The 14,000-nt window shown below is 36.2% G+C and overlaps 1 protein-coding gene across 7 annotated transcripts in view; it reads left to right on the top strand.

Annotated features, from left to right (window-relative positions):
- PKP4 (plakophilin 4) overlaps window positions 1-14,000 on the top strand; it is an 88,944-nt gene that overhangs the window by 73,482 nt on the left and 1,462 nt on the right. For all 7 annotated transcript variants that reach the window (XM_038181759.2, XM_038181761.2, XM_038181758.2 and 4 more), the window contains 10 exons: window positions 1,812-1,995; window positions 3,456-3,573; window positions 4,056-4,247; window positions 4,390-4,563; window positions 5,458-5,608; window positions 7,512-7,707; window positions 9,893-9,977; window positions 10,079-10,196; window positions 12,863-12,994; window positions 13,821-13,894. In XM_038181759.2, the coding sequence (XP_038037687.1) occupies window positions 1,812-1,995; window positions 3,456-3,573; window positions 4,056-4,247; window positions 4,390-4,563; window positions 5,458-5,608; window positions 7,512-7,707; window positions 9,893-9,977; window positions 10,079-10,196; window positions 12,863-12,994; window positions 13,821-13,894 (1,424 nt within the window). The remainder of the gene's footprint in view (window positions 1-1,811; window positions 1,996-3,455; window positions 3,574-4,055; window positions 4,248-4,389; window positions 4,564-5,457; window positions 5,609-7,511; window positions 7,708-9,892; window positions 9,978-10,078; window positions 10,197-12,862; window positions 12,995-13,820; window positions 13,895-14,000) is intronic.

The following is a 14,000-nucleotide window of genomic DNA, read 5'->3' as shown; positions in this document are numbered from 1 at the left end:
TGTGTGGCTGTATTAAAATCTTTTGCTGTTTTGCAGACTTTTGTTTTTATAAACTTTTATAATTTTTACCTTTTTGTCCCCCCATAATTTGTTTCAGAGGAAACTAAATGTTTGAGATCTAGTCAAACTGAAAATTAACCATATGGTTTATAGTAGCAATTGTAGTGGGGTATTGAGAAAATGCTATTTAATGTCTCTGCTGAGTGTACACAGCTATGCAACTTTACAATTAGAAAAATATTGCATGTGAGGAAAATACTGAGAGTTTTTCATGAAAGATATCACCTGTGCCTGGTGAGAATTTAGATGAATTTCAAGTTGTGTTTCATGATGACAATGAAGATTAGATTATTGGAAATGTGTATGCATGTCAGATCTAATAATTTGTATCTGAATGTCTTACAGGAAGACTGTGTAAAAAGGTAGGAAACTGTAGAATTCTGCCTGAGGATAAAAGATTGATAGTATTCAATTCATTTGGTTAGTTGAATGTGTAACACTTGAGACCTCTTGCTATGGTTTTCAAGAAGAAACTTTCTGTAGGATTTTTATATTAGGCTTTGGAAGTTCAGTTCCGCATTAAGTATCTAATAGCCCAGACGTACAATGCGAGAGCGCAGTAATTCATTGCAGGTCAGCAAAACCATTTTCCCCCTTCCACTGTTCATTTTGCAATTCTTTCTGGATACTATCTTTCCAGGTTCCTCCTAATATAGAATAATGTCATGTCACACACTTGGGACCTTGTCTTGAAACTTTACTGGCAACCACCCATCTGCCAGTATCTTCTCTATCATTTTCTGAGATTTTTTTCCACAAGATCTTATGTTTGCAAGACAGTAATGAGCTTTCAGCCATGATGTCCATAGACTTGGTTTCTTCTCACTTCATTTTTGCTCTTGTATTCCTATGAATACCTTTAAATCGTTATTTCTGCATAGGAATCTGAAGAGATTTCAGTCCTAAACACTGTCTCTTAAGAATATTGCCAAATATTGCTTTTTAACTTCAATTTCCCAGTTTCTTATAAATGAGGATAATAATTTTTCTTCTCCCTCCCAAACCTCATTCTTAAAGGCTTATTGAAGACTCACCCTTTGGAAATCAGTTGTTCATGCCTTTTTTACACAAACTTGTAGTGATTTGGCATTTTGCCTGGCCAACTACAAAAAGACAGATTTCTCTTCCCATTGCAGATAGTCAATATAGGAAACCTCTTTAGATAACTAAGAAAGATACTAGCATTAGAAAGAGAAGCTCAAGGCACATATGTTTCAGGAAAACGGAAAGGTGTTTTGCAAGTGAAATGAGTTTGTATGCTTGTAGGGAATATTCCTCTAGATTTCTGTAGTGCATTGAGGACTTTCTCTGCTCCTGACAGGAGAGGATGAGCTGTACCTAAGGAAAGGAAGGAAGAAGGGAACATCTGTCAATCAGTGTATGTTTCTGTTGAGTGTTTTTCCTTAAGAAAAAGGAGAGTATTTATTCATTAATATGCATGTTTTCCTTCTCAGTATAGTGGGAGACTTGAAGAGTTTACACGCTTGCCAGACAGACAGAGTAAAGGTTACTGAATACGTAATAACCTGCATGTGAGGGCATTTTATTTCAGTCTGTGAAGTGATGGCAGCTTTGCTGACCACTTACTGACCGTTACTGTTAGAATAACGTTAAAATTGCATTGCAGACTGAATGCATAGGTAAATAATCTTTCTCCTGTTAAAAGCAAAGTCTTTTAAGTTGTTAATGTTGCTTTATATTTGTTTACCAAGTGTTTTCTAACTTGACAACAATGGAAATCTTTTCTTAAGGGGTTCTCTGGAACTTGTCTTCATGTGATGCAGTAAAGATGACAATCATTAGAGATGCTTTGTCAACACTAACAAACACTGTGATAGTGCCACATTCTGGATGGAACAGTTCTTCATTTGATGATGATCATAAAATTAAATTTCAGACTTCCCTAGTTCTACGCAATACTACAGGATGCCTGAGGTAACTTGCTGTTATAGAGGAGTATTGCTCTTTTTATGGAGTAATTGTGTTATCCAACAGGTCATTTTATATTTTAAATTTTAAGACAAACTAGCTGTTGCGTTCTATAAATTCAATTTAGTTCTATCATTCAGGCAACTGTCATATATGTATTTTCTCTGTTAGAATATGAAAAGTACAAAGTTAGTCACTGAAAGATGTTAATTATAATGGCTAGTAGTCAAATTTTTGGCAGTTTTCTCAGTTTTCTATATACATTGCAAACAATCATGGCACTTTTCCCCCATTACTGCAATTTTTGCATTGTGTGCACACCTCATTAATTTTATTCAGGAAAAACAGTGTGAATTTGGTGATTTTTTAATACTGTATACATCTAAAAATAGTATATGTATATGTACAAGTAAAGAAATGTTCAACTAATCCCTTTGTGGATTTCTTAAACAGCAATAAGACTAATAAAATATGAAACTAAAACATCTGAAAAGAGAATTGAAAGACCAACAGTAGTATATGAGCTGTTCCTGTTTGTTTGTAGGTTTGCTTATTATTTCAATATATTACATTTCAAACTGTCTTCTATTAAACAGCATATTAAAGCCATTGTGTTTAAGTAGAAGCACAAAAATTGTTTTTATTTGCTGGTAACCATTCTATATTCCTGAATATTTTTATAAGTTACTTTTTTTATTTGTTGGGTTATTTTTCAAGACCACAAGCTTCACACTGCTTTTGAACATACAGGGATAGTATGATGTCTAGAGGATACAATACCAGCACAATGTCTGGAGAATACACACCTCTACAGACAGGCACTGTGACTTTTTTTTTTTATTAGCAATAGTACTAGTTTCAGCATGCATTTAATCACTACATAACGTTCAGGTTTTGCAATGTGGTTGCTTTGCAGGCAAATAATTGTCTGCACACGCTTTTGTTACTTATTCTAAAGCACACTTTTCCTTCCCCTATACCTTACTTTATGCTTCTGTGTATCAGTATTACAAATGTTAAATGACACTGCAACCATGCAACAGCAGATCAGTGAATGGATCCAATTTTAAGAAGTAGTAGCAAAGGGTATTTTAAACAAAAACAAGCTCAACCACCTATACCAGAGCATACGAGCCACAAGTTTATGTTAGTATGACAGAGAGGGCTTGGAATGGAAAAGTCTGTGAGAAAGGGCTTCTACTCGTGGCTTGTTTTGTCAACGAGTCAATTCTGTCTTGAAATTACAGGTCTGAATCATTTTCATTTTTTATAAACATTCAGGTGGGGTGGGTTGCTGCACCAACTAGAGAAGTTAAAAGCAAGCATATATTTATTATTATTTTATCTTAAACAAACAAACAAAAACAAAACACGAAACTCAAGCTTCTGCAAAGTATCTGGTAAAATTATTGCACGTATGTCTATCTGTGAATACACTGTGTTCATTTGTCATTTCAACCCTTTAGGAATCTAAGTTCTGCAGGTGAAGAAGCCCGGAAACAGATGAGGTCATGCGAAGGGCTGGTTGATTCACTGCTGTATGTGATCCACACATGTGTGAACACATCAGACTATGACAGCAAGGTGTGTGCATGTTTCATCTAAGTGATTTTTTGTGCTGAGCCGTATGTCTGATTTGATCTTTTGAGGTTTTTGTACTATAATTCCTCACTGTGATGTGTTTCAGACAGTCTTCTCTCCCAACCCTAATTTAATGATGCACAATCAAATTTTGTTGCATAATGCAGTTTAATTTGTTCTGTACTTTTCATTTTTGTCAGTGTTGACGTATTCATTCTTTAATAATAAGCTCTTGTGCTTTGTATTTTCAGGATACTTAAAATAAGCCACCAGTGTAGAGATGACTGTTAGAGTTTTCATTTTCGAGAATATCAGGAGGTAGATTGCAGTTTTTCCAAAGAAGCAGATGTAGCAATGCCCAAGGCCCAGAATTAGAATTTGGTGCTTGTGTTTCAAATGCCTTTTCACCTGTACTTAATTTCGTTTGCTTTATCACTATATCAGAAAGCAACAGGTTACTTAATATCTTTATGGTTTGGTTTCAGACAGTGGAAAACTGTGTGTGTACCTTGAGAAACCTTTCTTACCGTTTGGAACTGGAGGTGCCTCAGGCACGTCTGCTAGGTATCAATGAATTGGATGACTTGTTAGGAAAAGAATCACCTAGCAAAGATTCAGAGCCAAGTTGCTGGGGAAAAAAAAAGAAGAAGAAAAAAAAAACTTCACAGGAGGATCAGGTATACCTTTTTCTTTGTATGACAAATATATCACCTACTTAGCTAATGCTGGGGGAAAGTACAGAGTTTGAAGAAAAAATACCATAAGTTGAATGAAAATATAGAGGTTTCTTGTACTTACAAATTTATGTTCACTTCTCAGTGGGATGGAGTTGGCCCTATACCAGGATTTTCCAAGTCTCCTAAAGGGGTAGAAATGCTGTGGCACCCATCTGTGGTAAAACCATACCTAACACTTCTAGCAGAAAGCTCCAATCCAGCTACTCTCGAGGGCTCTGCAGGATCTCTCCAGAATCTTTCTGCAGGCAATTGGAAGGTATCTGAATTCCTACTCTTCCTCCTATAGTTAAACTTTTGCTGTTCTGTTTCAGTAAGGTGTTGGAATGGGTTTAGGGAGAACCAGGTAGTTTTCTAGTACATGCATATCAGTGTTTCCGTCTGGTGTCTGTCATTCCTGCTTATGCGCTATGGAAGTATAATTTCCACAGTGAAAAGCAATGCCAAAGATGGTAGGCAGGAAGAGCAATCTGGAAACTGGCCTTGAAATTGGTACCACTTATTTAAAATAAACAGAAGAATCTTTATTCTGGTACATGTTAGAGCCAAAAAAAATCTTAACTGCTGTGAGTTCTGGTGGGAAGGTACTGTCAAAATAAGACCAGTGCCAAATAAATATGTATACTATACAGTAATAACACTTCACAAGATCAGGACTATGGTACTCTATATTAATTGGTTCTGAGAATAAATGAGTTTATCTGTTTTATTTCCATACATTCTTGCTTATGACCTTTGCGTACATAACATTAATAGTGTTCTCATGTAGTGCTATTGTATTTGTCACAGAGATGAAAAAAAATATTAATTGGTTTCTTTGCTGTAGATAAACAGCTGAGACTTTTTCATTTTATGCCTGCTTTAAAGTTGGTCCTAAAAAAAATATACTGTTCCCTCTTTAATAATTTGTCATCTGTTAAGTTATTTTATCTGTTAGGTCCCTTTCTTTAAACATTGCTCCATACCAGGAATGAGTGAAAAAAATAGCAGAGAATCAACACTTTTTACTAATAAAAAGATATGCATTTAACATATCTTTCAATTGTTTTTCATTGGAAGATTTTCCCTAAAATACATAAGAATTACAACCTAATAAGATCATTTTAATTAGAATGTTCTACTAGATATGAGAGTAACTGGAGTTCGATTACAGTTTGCAGCATACATTCGAGCCGCTGTAAGAAAAGAAAAAGGTCTGCCAATCCTTGTGGAACTGCTGAGAATGGATAACGATAGAGTTGTTTCATCTGTGGCAACTGCCTTAAGGAACATGGCATTAGATGTTCGTAATAAGGAACTTATTGGTAAGTACAGAACTGTACTGAATAAAGCACGGTTACCAATACGTCAGACCTTTATTGAAAGAATACCAGGGTGAGGTTCTACCAATAGAAATAGCATACTACGTCGTGTTACTGGTCTCACAGAAATAAATCTTTTTGATAACAGTAGCTTTTCAGAGTAGCATTGTCATTTCAGTTTGTCTTTAGCCAACTTGCATGGCGATCTCTTTACAACAGATTGAAGTCACCTCAGCCAAACTAAACTGGACAGGAAACTGGCAGTACAAAGTCTGACTGGAAACAGAACTGTACTTCCTTGGAGCAAAATAGTAACTTTCTCAGAGGACTTCAAGGTCCCTTACATATTCTGAGAGAATAGGACAGCCCCGCTGTCGTTACATCAGTAAATACTTCATTTAACAGTATTGGATAGGGGGAGAGGGGGGAAAATTCCTCTCCTAGTGAAGTATTTCTACCAAATCACAGGTATAGAGCAGTATATATGTGCCCATGCTGAATTAAGAAATCAACAAGGGTGCTTCCTAGAAAAACTTAGTTTCCTATTAGTCAGCTTTAATATTTAATATTTTGAGCACTCAGCTATGCCTTTCTCATTTAAAAAAAAAAAAAAAGGCAAACATTTTTCGTGCCTTGGTCAGGAACCTGTCTATTGTGGCAAGTGTTGAACATGCCTCACTCTCAGCTTCAGACTGCTATACCCTATGCTAACCCTACTAACATGTGTCAAGGTATAAAGATGTTTGATATCTGTTACAGAAGAATTTTCTATGTTTTAGGCTACCAGGGTAAGTACATAAGAGCTATTTATACAGATTTCTCTCCCTGTCAAAGCTTTACCTATCAAAGAATTAATGACTTTCCACGTGTAAAATATTTTGAGACATGTATCATAAGTTACCCCATGCTGGTACCCTATTTTTTGCAAATTTATCACCATTGGTAGGTGCAGGACTAATGGGTTTACATGGTCTAAACTCTGGGGGAAAAAAATGTTTTTTAAAAAAGTGGATACTGCAACAAGTAACAATATAAATTAGTATATGCAAATGTGTGTTTGTGAGCCAAAAGATGGGCTGTGACAGAATACTACTGTATACAACGTGAGCCAAATATTGGCTGTGACAGAATACTACTGTATACAACGTAGTTGGTGCTAGTATTCCAATGTGTTTGAAATTGAATCGCTTTTGTTTGTGGAATTTGTTAATTTCTTTGCGTTTTTTTTTTACCCAGGCATGTTATGCAAATAGATAGCTAATAGCTTTGTGCAAAGCTTATCCGTTGAGCACTATTATGTACAAATACATGTCTTCAATAAAGTAATTTATTGAATTAATAATCATTTAATTATCAGCATAGCCTAAATAAGAAAAATATTTACCTTAGCTTTAGTTAATTTCCTTTGTTTGCAGTTTGATTATTCCTGTGCATCAGTCAGTAATTGAAATTGAAAGAGTTGAGATCTGATCTCTTGGAAGTAACAAATAAGGTGAACAGAATGTCTGAAAGGAAAGCTTCAAATTGCTGTAAGGATTTCGTTAACCCTCCCACAAATGAAGCTTAGGCATAAACACCACTCCTTGAATCATAAAAATAATGTAATGTTTTCTTTGAATGATTTTGCTTTCTCCAAATAATCACTGTTTGCAAGCGCTCCTGTTTTAATAAAAATGCAGCTTGCTTCTCATGTTTTAAGCCAGAAGGGAGAAAAAAAAAAAATCAAAAATTGATCTTTAGTCTCACTTGACCATATAACGTGCAGATTCTTGGAACTTTTCTCTGTTTTTGATCCTATGTTCCATTTTATTTCTTTAAGGTGCAATTTATTAATGAGTCCTAGAATTTTAACTCTTAAATACCAAAATGTGTTTTCTTACTTGATTCTATTGATGGTTTTTTATAGGTAAATATGCTATGCGAGATCTGGTGAATCGGCTTCCAGGAGGCAATGGTCCAAGCATATTGTCTGATGAGACTGTGGCAGCTATCTGCTGTGCTTTGCATGAGGTCACTAGTAAAAACATGGAAAATGCCAAAGCCCTTGCTGATACTGGAGGAATAGAAAAGCTGGTGAACATAACAAAAGGAAGAGGTGACAGGCAAGTAGGCAACAAACTTCATACCTAAATGCTTTCTCTATTCCATTTCAAATGTTTAAGAACACAGGAAATGGTTTGGGTTTATTTGTTTGTTTTGTCTTTTTTAACTCACAAAAAAAAGGGGGAGAGATCTGGTTTTGCAGTCCTAATCTGAGTAGCTATCAGAGTCTGAAGCACACTGGGACAGGAGAGGCAGTTGGTATGGTACCTACCATTCTTTTACAGTCTATTCTTTAAAGCTGTTGGAGGCTTTTATAGTTGCAGACAGTAATCATGTTAATGGGGACTGTTCAGGTAGAATGGTATTAAAAAACTTTTCTTCTTTTACACATCCACATCATTCATGGAATATTTAGAGCTTTTCATAGTCAGAATATTTTGACACCTTTGTCAGGATGCATCACAGTAACTCCTAATTATATGTAGGTTGTGAGGAAAGCTTGCCCTACCAAGCAGTTTCCCTAGCCAGTGGGATTTTCTGGAATAGGATTGCAGGGCAAGTGTTGTTTGGTCAGATCTGGCTCTCTGCAGACTGATTCAGGTATAGCTGTGTCACGGAGCCTGGTGTGCTTGGAGTTTTGTTAGCTGAGCTCAGCACAGGGCATTATCATACATTGTGTTTATGTAATGATACTAAAAACTTTCAGAACTGGATAGCTGAGGATGAAGGAACAGGAGTACAAATGGCTCCTGAGTTGTGCACCATCAGCACAGCACAGTTAGTGCAGCCTCAGGGCACCCCATTTGGCTCTGATCAGCATCTCTGTTTTGAATTCCTTGGCATATCTGGTGGAATTCAGATTAGCAGGACTCTTGTGTAAACCAGAATATCTCAGATCTCCGTTTTATGGATAGAAGAAAAATGATTGTGTTCAGCCCTGTGTACTATTCCCAGTGTTGCTCAGATGGTAAGGAGGAGGAAAGGATCTCCAGCTATGGAGAAGTTGGTCTGTGTGAATTAAATGTACTGCATTTTTAACAAAATCTGCCTCAAAAAGAGAGTGTGGACTATATTTTCAGTATCCACAATTTATGATGCTTCATGTTTTCAAAGCACAGACTCAACTGCAGCTGTGACTGCAGTGGTCCTTTACATGACTGTTGTGGAGATGACGTGTAAAGTAGCACTTACAACTCTAAGGGAACAGGATACGCTGAAAAAATTTAAAACACGGTAGAACAGCCTCAGGTTGTACCAGGGGAGGTTTAGATTAGATGTCAGGAAGAATTTCTTCACAGAAGGGACGGTTAGGCATTGGGACAGGCTGCCCAGGGAAGTGGTGGAGTTGCCATTTCCTGGAGGTATTTAAGAAAGGTGTGGATGTTTAGTGGTGGACTTGGTAATGTTAGGCGACGGTTGGACTTGATCTTATGGGTCTCTTCCAAACTAAACGATTCTATGAAAATTTTTCAAACAGAAGTGTCTACTCATTGACTGACACTATAAACTGCAGTTCTGTCCAGCATTTTTCTTTCAGGCTTTTATTTCAAAAAGTGTATTTGGATGAATCTTCGCACTGATGGAAAAAGGTGTATGTTTAATGTAGGTGTCATGCTGTGGCATTTAATTTCAAATCACTTCTTCAGTACTACTACCATTTCTCTTTAAAAAGATGATGTGATTTTATTTTTAATAATAGCTGCAGCAGTCTCCCTAGCCTTGCTCCTGAGAATGGAAAGGTGTTTCCTTGACCAATAAATGTTTTCAGTAGTGCAACACAGAACTAGAAAACAAGTCTCAGTATGAGGTTGTCTGGACACTTTCAATACTAGCTCCCTTTACTTCGTTGTTATCCTACAGTTACGAACCTTGTGTAAAGATTTCAAGTATACAGTCTCTGTTTTTATGAAATATACTAAACAATGTTTCTTATCATGATTTTTTATTTTTGTAGAAGATGACAATCCGTATTTCTCATGTGGGTGACCCAAAGAAAGAATTTCTAGGCTAGAGCGGGAAATAATTGTCATGCTTTATCTGTCTCTGCACCAGCCTGCTTGTTTAAGACTGCTGACACAGCTGTGCTCACACTGTTGTAATGCAGGCATGCATTACTGAAACCTGAAGAGATGACCTGACTTGCTTCACAGCTGCAGGGTTTAGACTGTTCCCTAGCTCACAAATATTATTTTGTTGAAGTGGAGTCTCTGCTTTCTACTAATGTAATATTCCTTATTTCCTTAGATCCTCACTGAAAGTTGTCAAGGCAGCTGCCCAGGTACTGAATACGTTATGGCAATACCGAGATCTCCGTAGCATTTATAAAAAGGTAGATTACAAAAGGAGCCTCCACTGGAAAACAGTTCTACAAAAACTGTTAATTTAATGCAAAGCAATTTATTTTGTTCTCTTCTTTTTACCACTCCACAGGATGGATGGAATCAGAGTCATTTTATTACACCAGTATCAACACTAGAGCGAGAGAGATTCAAATCGCATCCTTCTTTATCAACAACAAATCAGCAGATGTCACCTGTCATACAGTCAGGTCAGTCAAGACACAAAAAGAGATTTGCCAAAGGGGTACCTTGTGTCTCATTTTCAAACTCAAATAGCCTTTCAGTTTATTTGTCATCCTGTCTAAAACATGGGGGCCATGCTGTGTCTCCTCTGTATTTAAACAAGACTGCACAAGAATTTCATGTTCTCTGAATGTTACCTTAGCTGATATTACTGTCAGGTTCCATATCCCACAGAGTTTGTGAGGTGTCTCTACAACAGCATTTTAGTTTGGATAAGAAGCACTTCGCAGCCAATCTCCCCATTTACTCCTTAATGCCATTCAAAGTGCAAACAGTCTCAGAATGTGTGAATTGTGTTCCTTTTGGAAGAAACTAAATTGGATGGTGTGCTTCCAGAGCAACGATGTACTCTGTCTGAAGACAGACATCCAGTCTGTGGGACAAGATTAGATTTAGTCTTAAGTAAAATCCTCAGAGTGTACAGTGTAGACATCTTGATTTTGTCACCTTTGCCCTCTACAAAGCCACTCCTTTTGTGCTGTATAACATGGCAGGGTAGGTGTAGCCTCACAGAACATGCATACTTAAAAGCATGTAAAGAAAATAAATCAGCAAGGAACCTATTTTTGTTCCCTGTAATGTTCCATTAGGATGAGCAAGACAAATAAAAAAATATCTTTTCTGACTGCTTCTCATTTATTGCAGTAATCTCCCCTTTGTTCCTTTAACATTTCCAGGAGTAGGATTTAGATGTTGGACAGGGCTGATGTACAAGGCTTCAAGTAGGTTTTGTATACTCTTCATTTAGCATTTGTTATCCAATTTACCTTTCTATTTTTGTGTGAATAGATCTCTCTTAATACTGAGAAATACATATTTACCATGACTGCTAAAATAACAGATCAGCTCCTATAATACAGTTGTTTAATTACTACTTTTATAAAAAGGAACAGTCCTCACATGCTACTTCATGACATGGGTGAATGAAAAATAGACTCAGACAGGAATTTATTTTGCTATAAGCAGTATACCTACAGTGACTAAGGGAAAGAAAATGTCTTTCATGTGCATAGTTCCCCTCAACCACCAATATGCAGGACTTTCTTTGTCTAATATCATACAACAGCAGACTACTGATAACAGTTCCAGGGGATTTTGTAATTCTGATCTTACCATGTTCCTCATTCAGTTTTCTCCCAGCCCTTTGGGATTCTAATAAATTGTCCCAAACAATTACCCCTTTGTCATTCTTGAACAATGTGATACCAAACGCAGTTTTCACCTTTACACCTAGTCACCAAGTTGCATGTACTGCCATCAAAATAGCATCTTGAACTGGAGGACTGTTTAAGCTATGTATCTACAGACAGAGCTAAAGTATCTTCTCAAAATAAGCAATGACAATGAAGCAAATATTGCTTCAGTAAAATCTAGACAGTTCCCTCAGCCGAAGTGTAAAAGGGTATTCCAAATCCTCATCTCAGAGTTTTCTCCCCCTAAGATATGCTAACAGAATGACTTTGCTGCTCCAGTTTTGTGAACTACAAGTAGGAAATAAGAGGGGAAGTTCTAACATAATATTCAGAGGCTGTTACATTTCAGAGAGAACTTAGTTTTTTTGTTTTTTTTTTTAAATCCTAATAGGAAGTGCCTGTTTTTCTGTTCCAGAGTATGAACAAGGTATAATTATTATGGTGGAAGTCTGGTGCACAAAACATATACACAAAGAGCACTGTGGCAGTAGCCTTGCAGATTACAGTGTACACAGTAGATGCATGGTAGAACAGTTCCACTTGGTCTGTAGCCATTGTTCTTTGTTACAGTCACTTGATTGTACACGTCCTATTATTAATGCACACGCTATATTGAACAGTTTCAGAATTTTAATAACGCCTCAAAAATTAACCTTTAAAGCTATGAATATGCTAGGAAAAATATCAGCAATTAAACTATCCATAATAGCACAAAACTGTGAGATATGATCTAACGGGCATGGCTAGTGGAAGAAGATAATGTTTTGAAGCAAAATTTCTAGAATTTGTTTTTAAGTACGTAAGTCAACAAACCAGTTGTCTGTGAAAGAGAAAAGATTTAGCAGAACAAACTGTTTACAACTGAAGTAGAGATTCAACTGTTCACTGTAATACCACAAAGTAACCTGTTGCTGTCAGCCAACTGGAGCTGACCAAATGGCCAAGATTCACTTCTGCATGCTAATGTAAGAGCAATAACACAAGTCTGCATGTGGATTGCTTCAGCCAGGCAAGTTTTCTGTTCCTGTCTCAGGTGATATGGTGGACTTGGAGATTTTATTTAAGTACAAGATACGTAAGATCATAAACTTTAGCAAACAAATGAACAATTACATTTGTATTTGAGTAGCTGTGCTAAAGAAAATGTCATATGCAAAATGAAATGGGTAAAGTTTCTTATTTTAGTTGTAAGCATTATGGAGTAATGACTCACTGTAATACGAAGTTTAATGATAATTTAATGGTATGTCATTGATTGCTTTCATAATTGGTGTTCTCCATACAGGAAAAGCTATGTAACTAGTTTTCTCCTTTACACACAAGTTTACTCACTTCATTTGCTAATCCTTGGGAAAGGAAGGGATGAGGAGAGAAGAGAGAAGGTTAGGTCTGAGAAAGGCTTTTATTGCACATAATGGTAATCTTTATTTTTTCATCAGTTGGCAGCACATCTTCATCACCGGCTTTATTAGGAATTAGAGAACCCCGCTCTGAATATGATAGAACACAACCTTCTATGCAGTATTATAATAACCAAGGCGATGTCATTGCACATAAAGACATATATACTGGTAAGATACTTGTTAGGTGAACTCTTACCTCAGGGTGTTCAAGGAAAGGTTGGATGTGGTGATTAGGGACATGGTTTAGTGGGTGACATTGGTAGTAGTGTGATAGTTGGACCAGATGATCTTGAAGGGCTTTTCCAACCTTAATGATTCCATGATTCTCTTCCTTATATAAGGAGTTTATACAGCCATAATATGGACAGTTGCATTAGCAGGCCTGTTACTACTAAATGTTGTTTTCTATTTTTATTCATTTATATTCACTGCAGGAAGAAGAGAAGAGGTTTTTCATCTCTCTGCTATTTTCTTTAAAATTGTACACATTACCAGAATAAGAGGAGATCCAGTTTATACACTGGGAGATGAGGTGTTTGGAAATCTCATTTTAGTTTAAAAATCTATTACAGAAAATTGTTTTATTATGCACATTATATTATTATAACCATACATTATATATGTGTGTGTGTGTAATGTTATTGTATTATAAAACTATACCAAGAGTTCATATTTTCCCTGATTTTACTTTTCTCTTCTTACTATTTGATACAAGTCGCAAAATAAGAGATGACAGTAAATAGGGAGAAAGAAATTTTTTGTATTAAAATTAGTCTGGTAAATAAAAACAGCAGCACAAAAAATTCCTCAGTTTTAATTTAGCTACTGCTGAGAAATAAAATTCACTTGTATTTTATTGTTATTTTATTAGTAGACTCTAAAATCTGAAGACTTGATTGTTTGGGTGCTATATATTTTTTTTCTAGGTAATATAAGAGTAAATAGACAAAAGAATAAAGGTTGAAGTCGATGCCATTAAACTATTTTCTCACAGGTTCCAGCAAACCTTCACCAATTTACATCAGTTCCTACTCCTCACCAGCAAGAGAACAAAATAGACGGCTACAGGTAACTGAAATTTTATTTTGAAATGATACTGATAAAAAGACTCAGACTATGGTGTTTTAATGGAACTTAAAAGAGTTTATTTCGTATTATCAGAGTGTATCTACAC

This window comes from Anas platyrhynchos, chromosome 7 (genome assembly GCF_047663525.1).
Source record: "Anas platyrhynchos isolate ZD024472 breed Pekin duck chromosome 7, IASCAAS_PekinDuck_T2T, whole genome shotgun sequence".
NCBI classification, from domain to species: Eukaryota; Metazoa; Chordata; class Aves; order Anseriformes; family Anatidae; genus Anas; species Anas platyrhynchos.
This window is presented reverse-complemented; position numbering and strand designations above follow the sequence as displayed.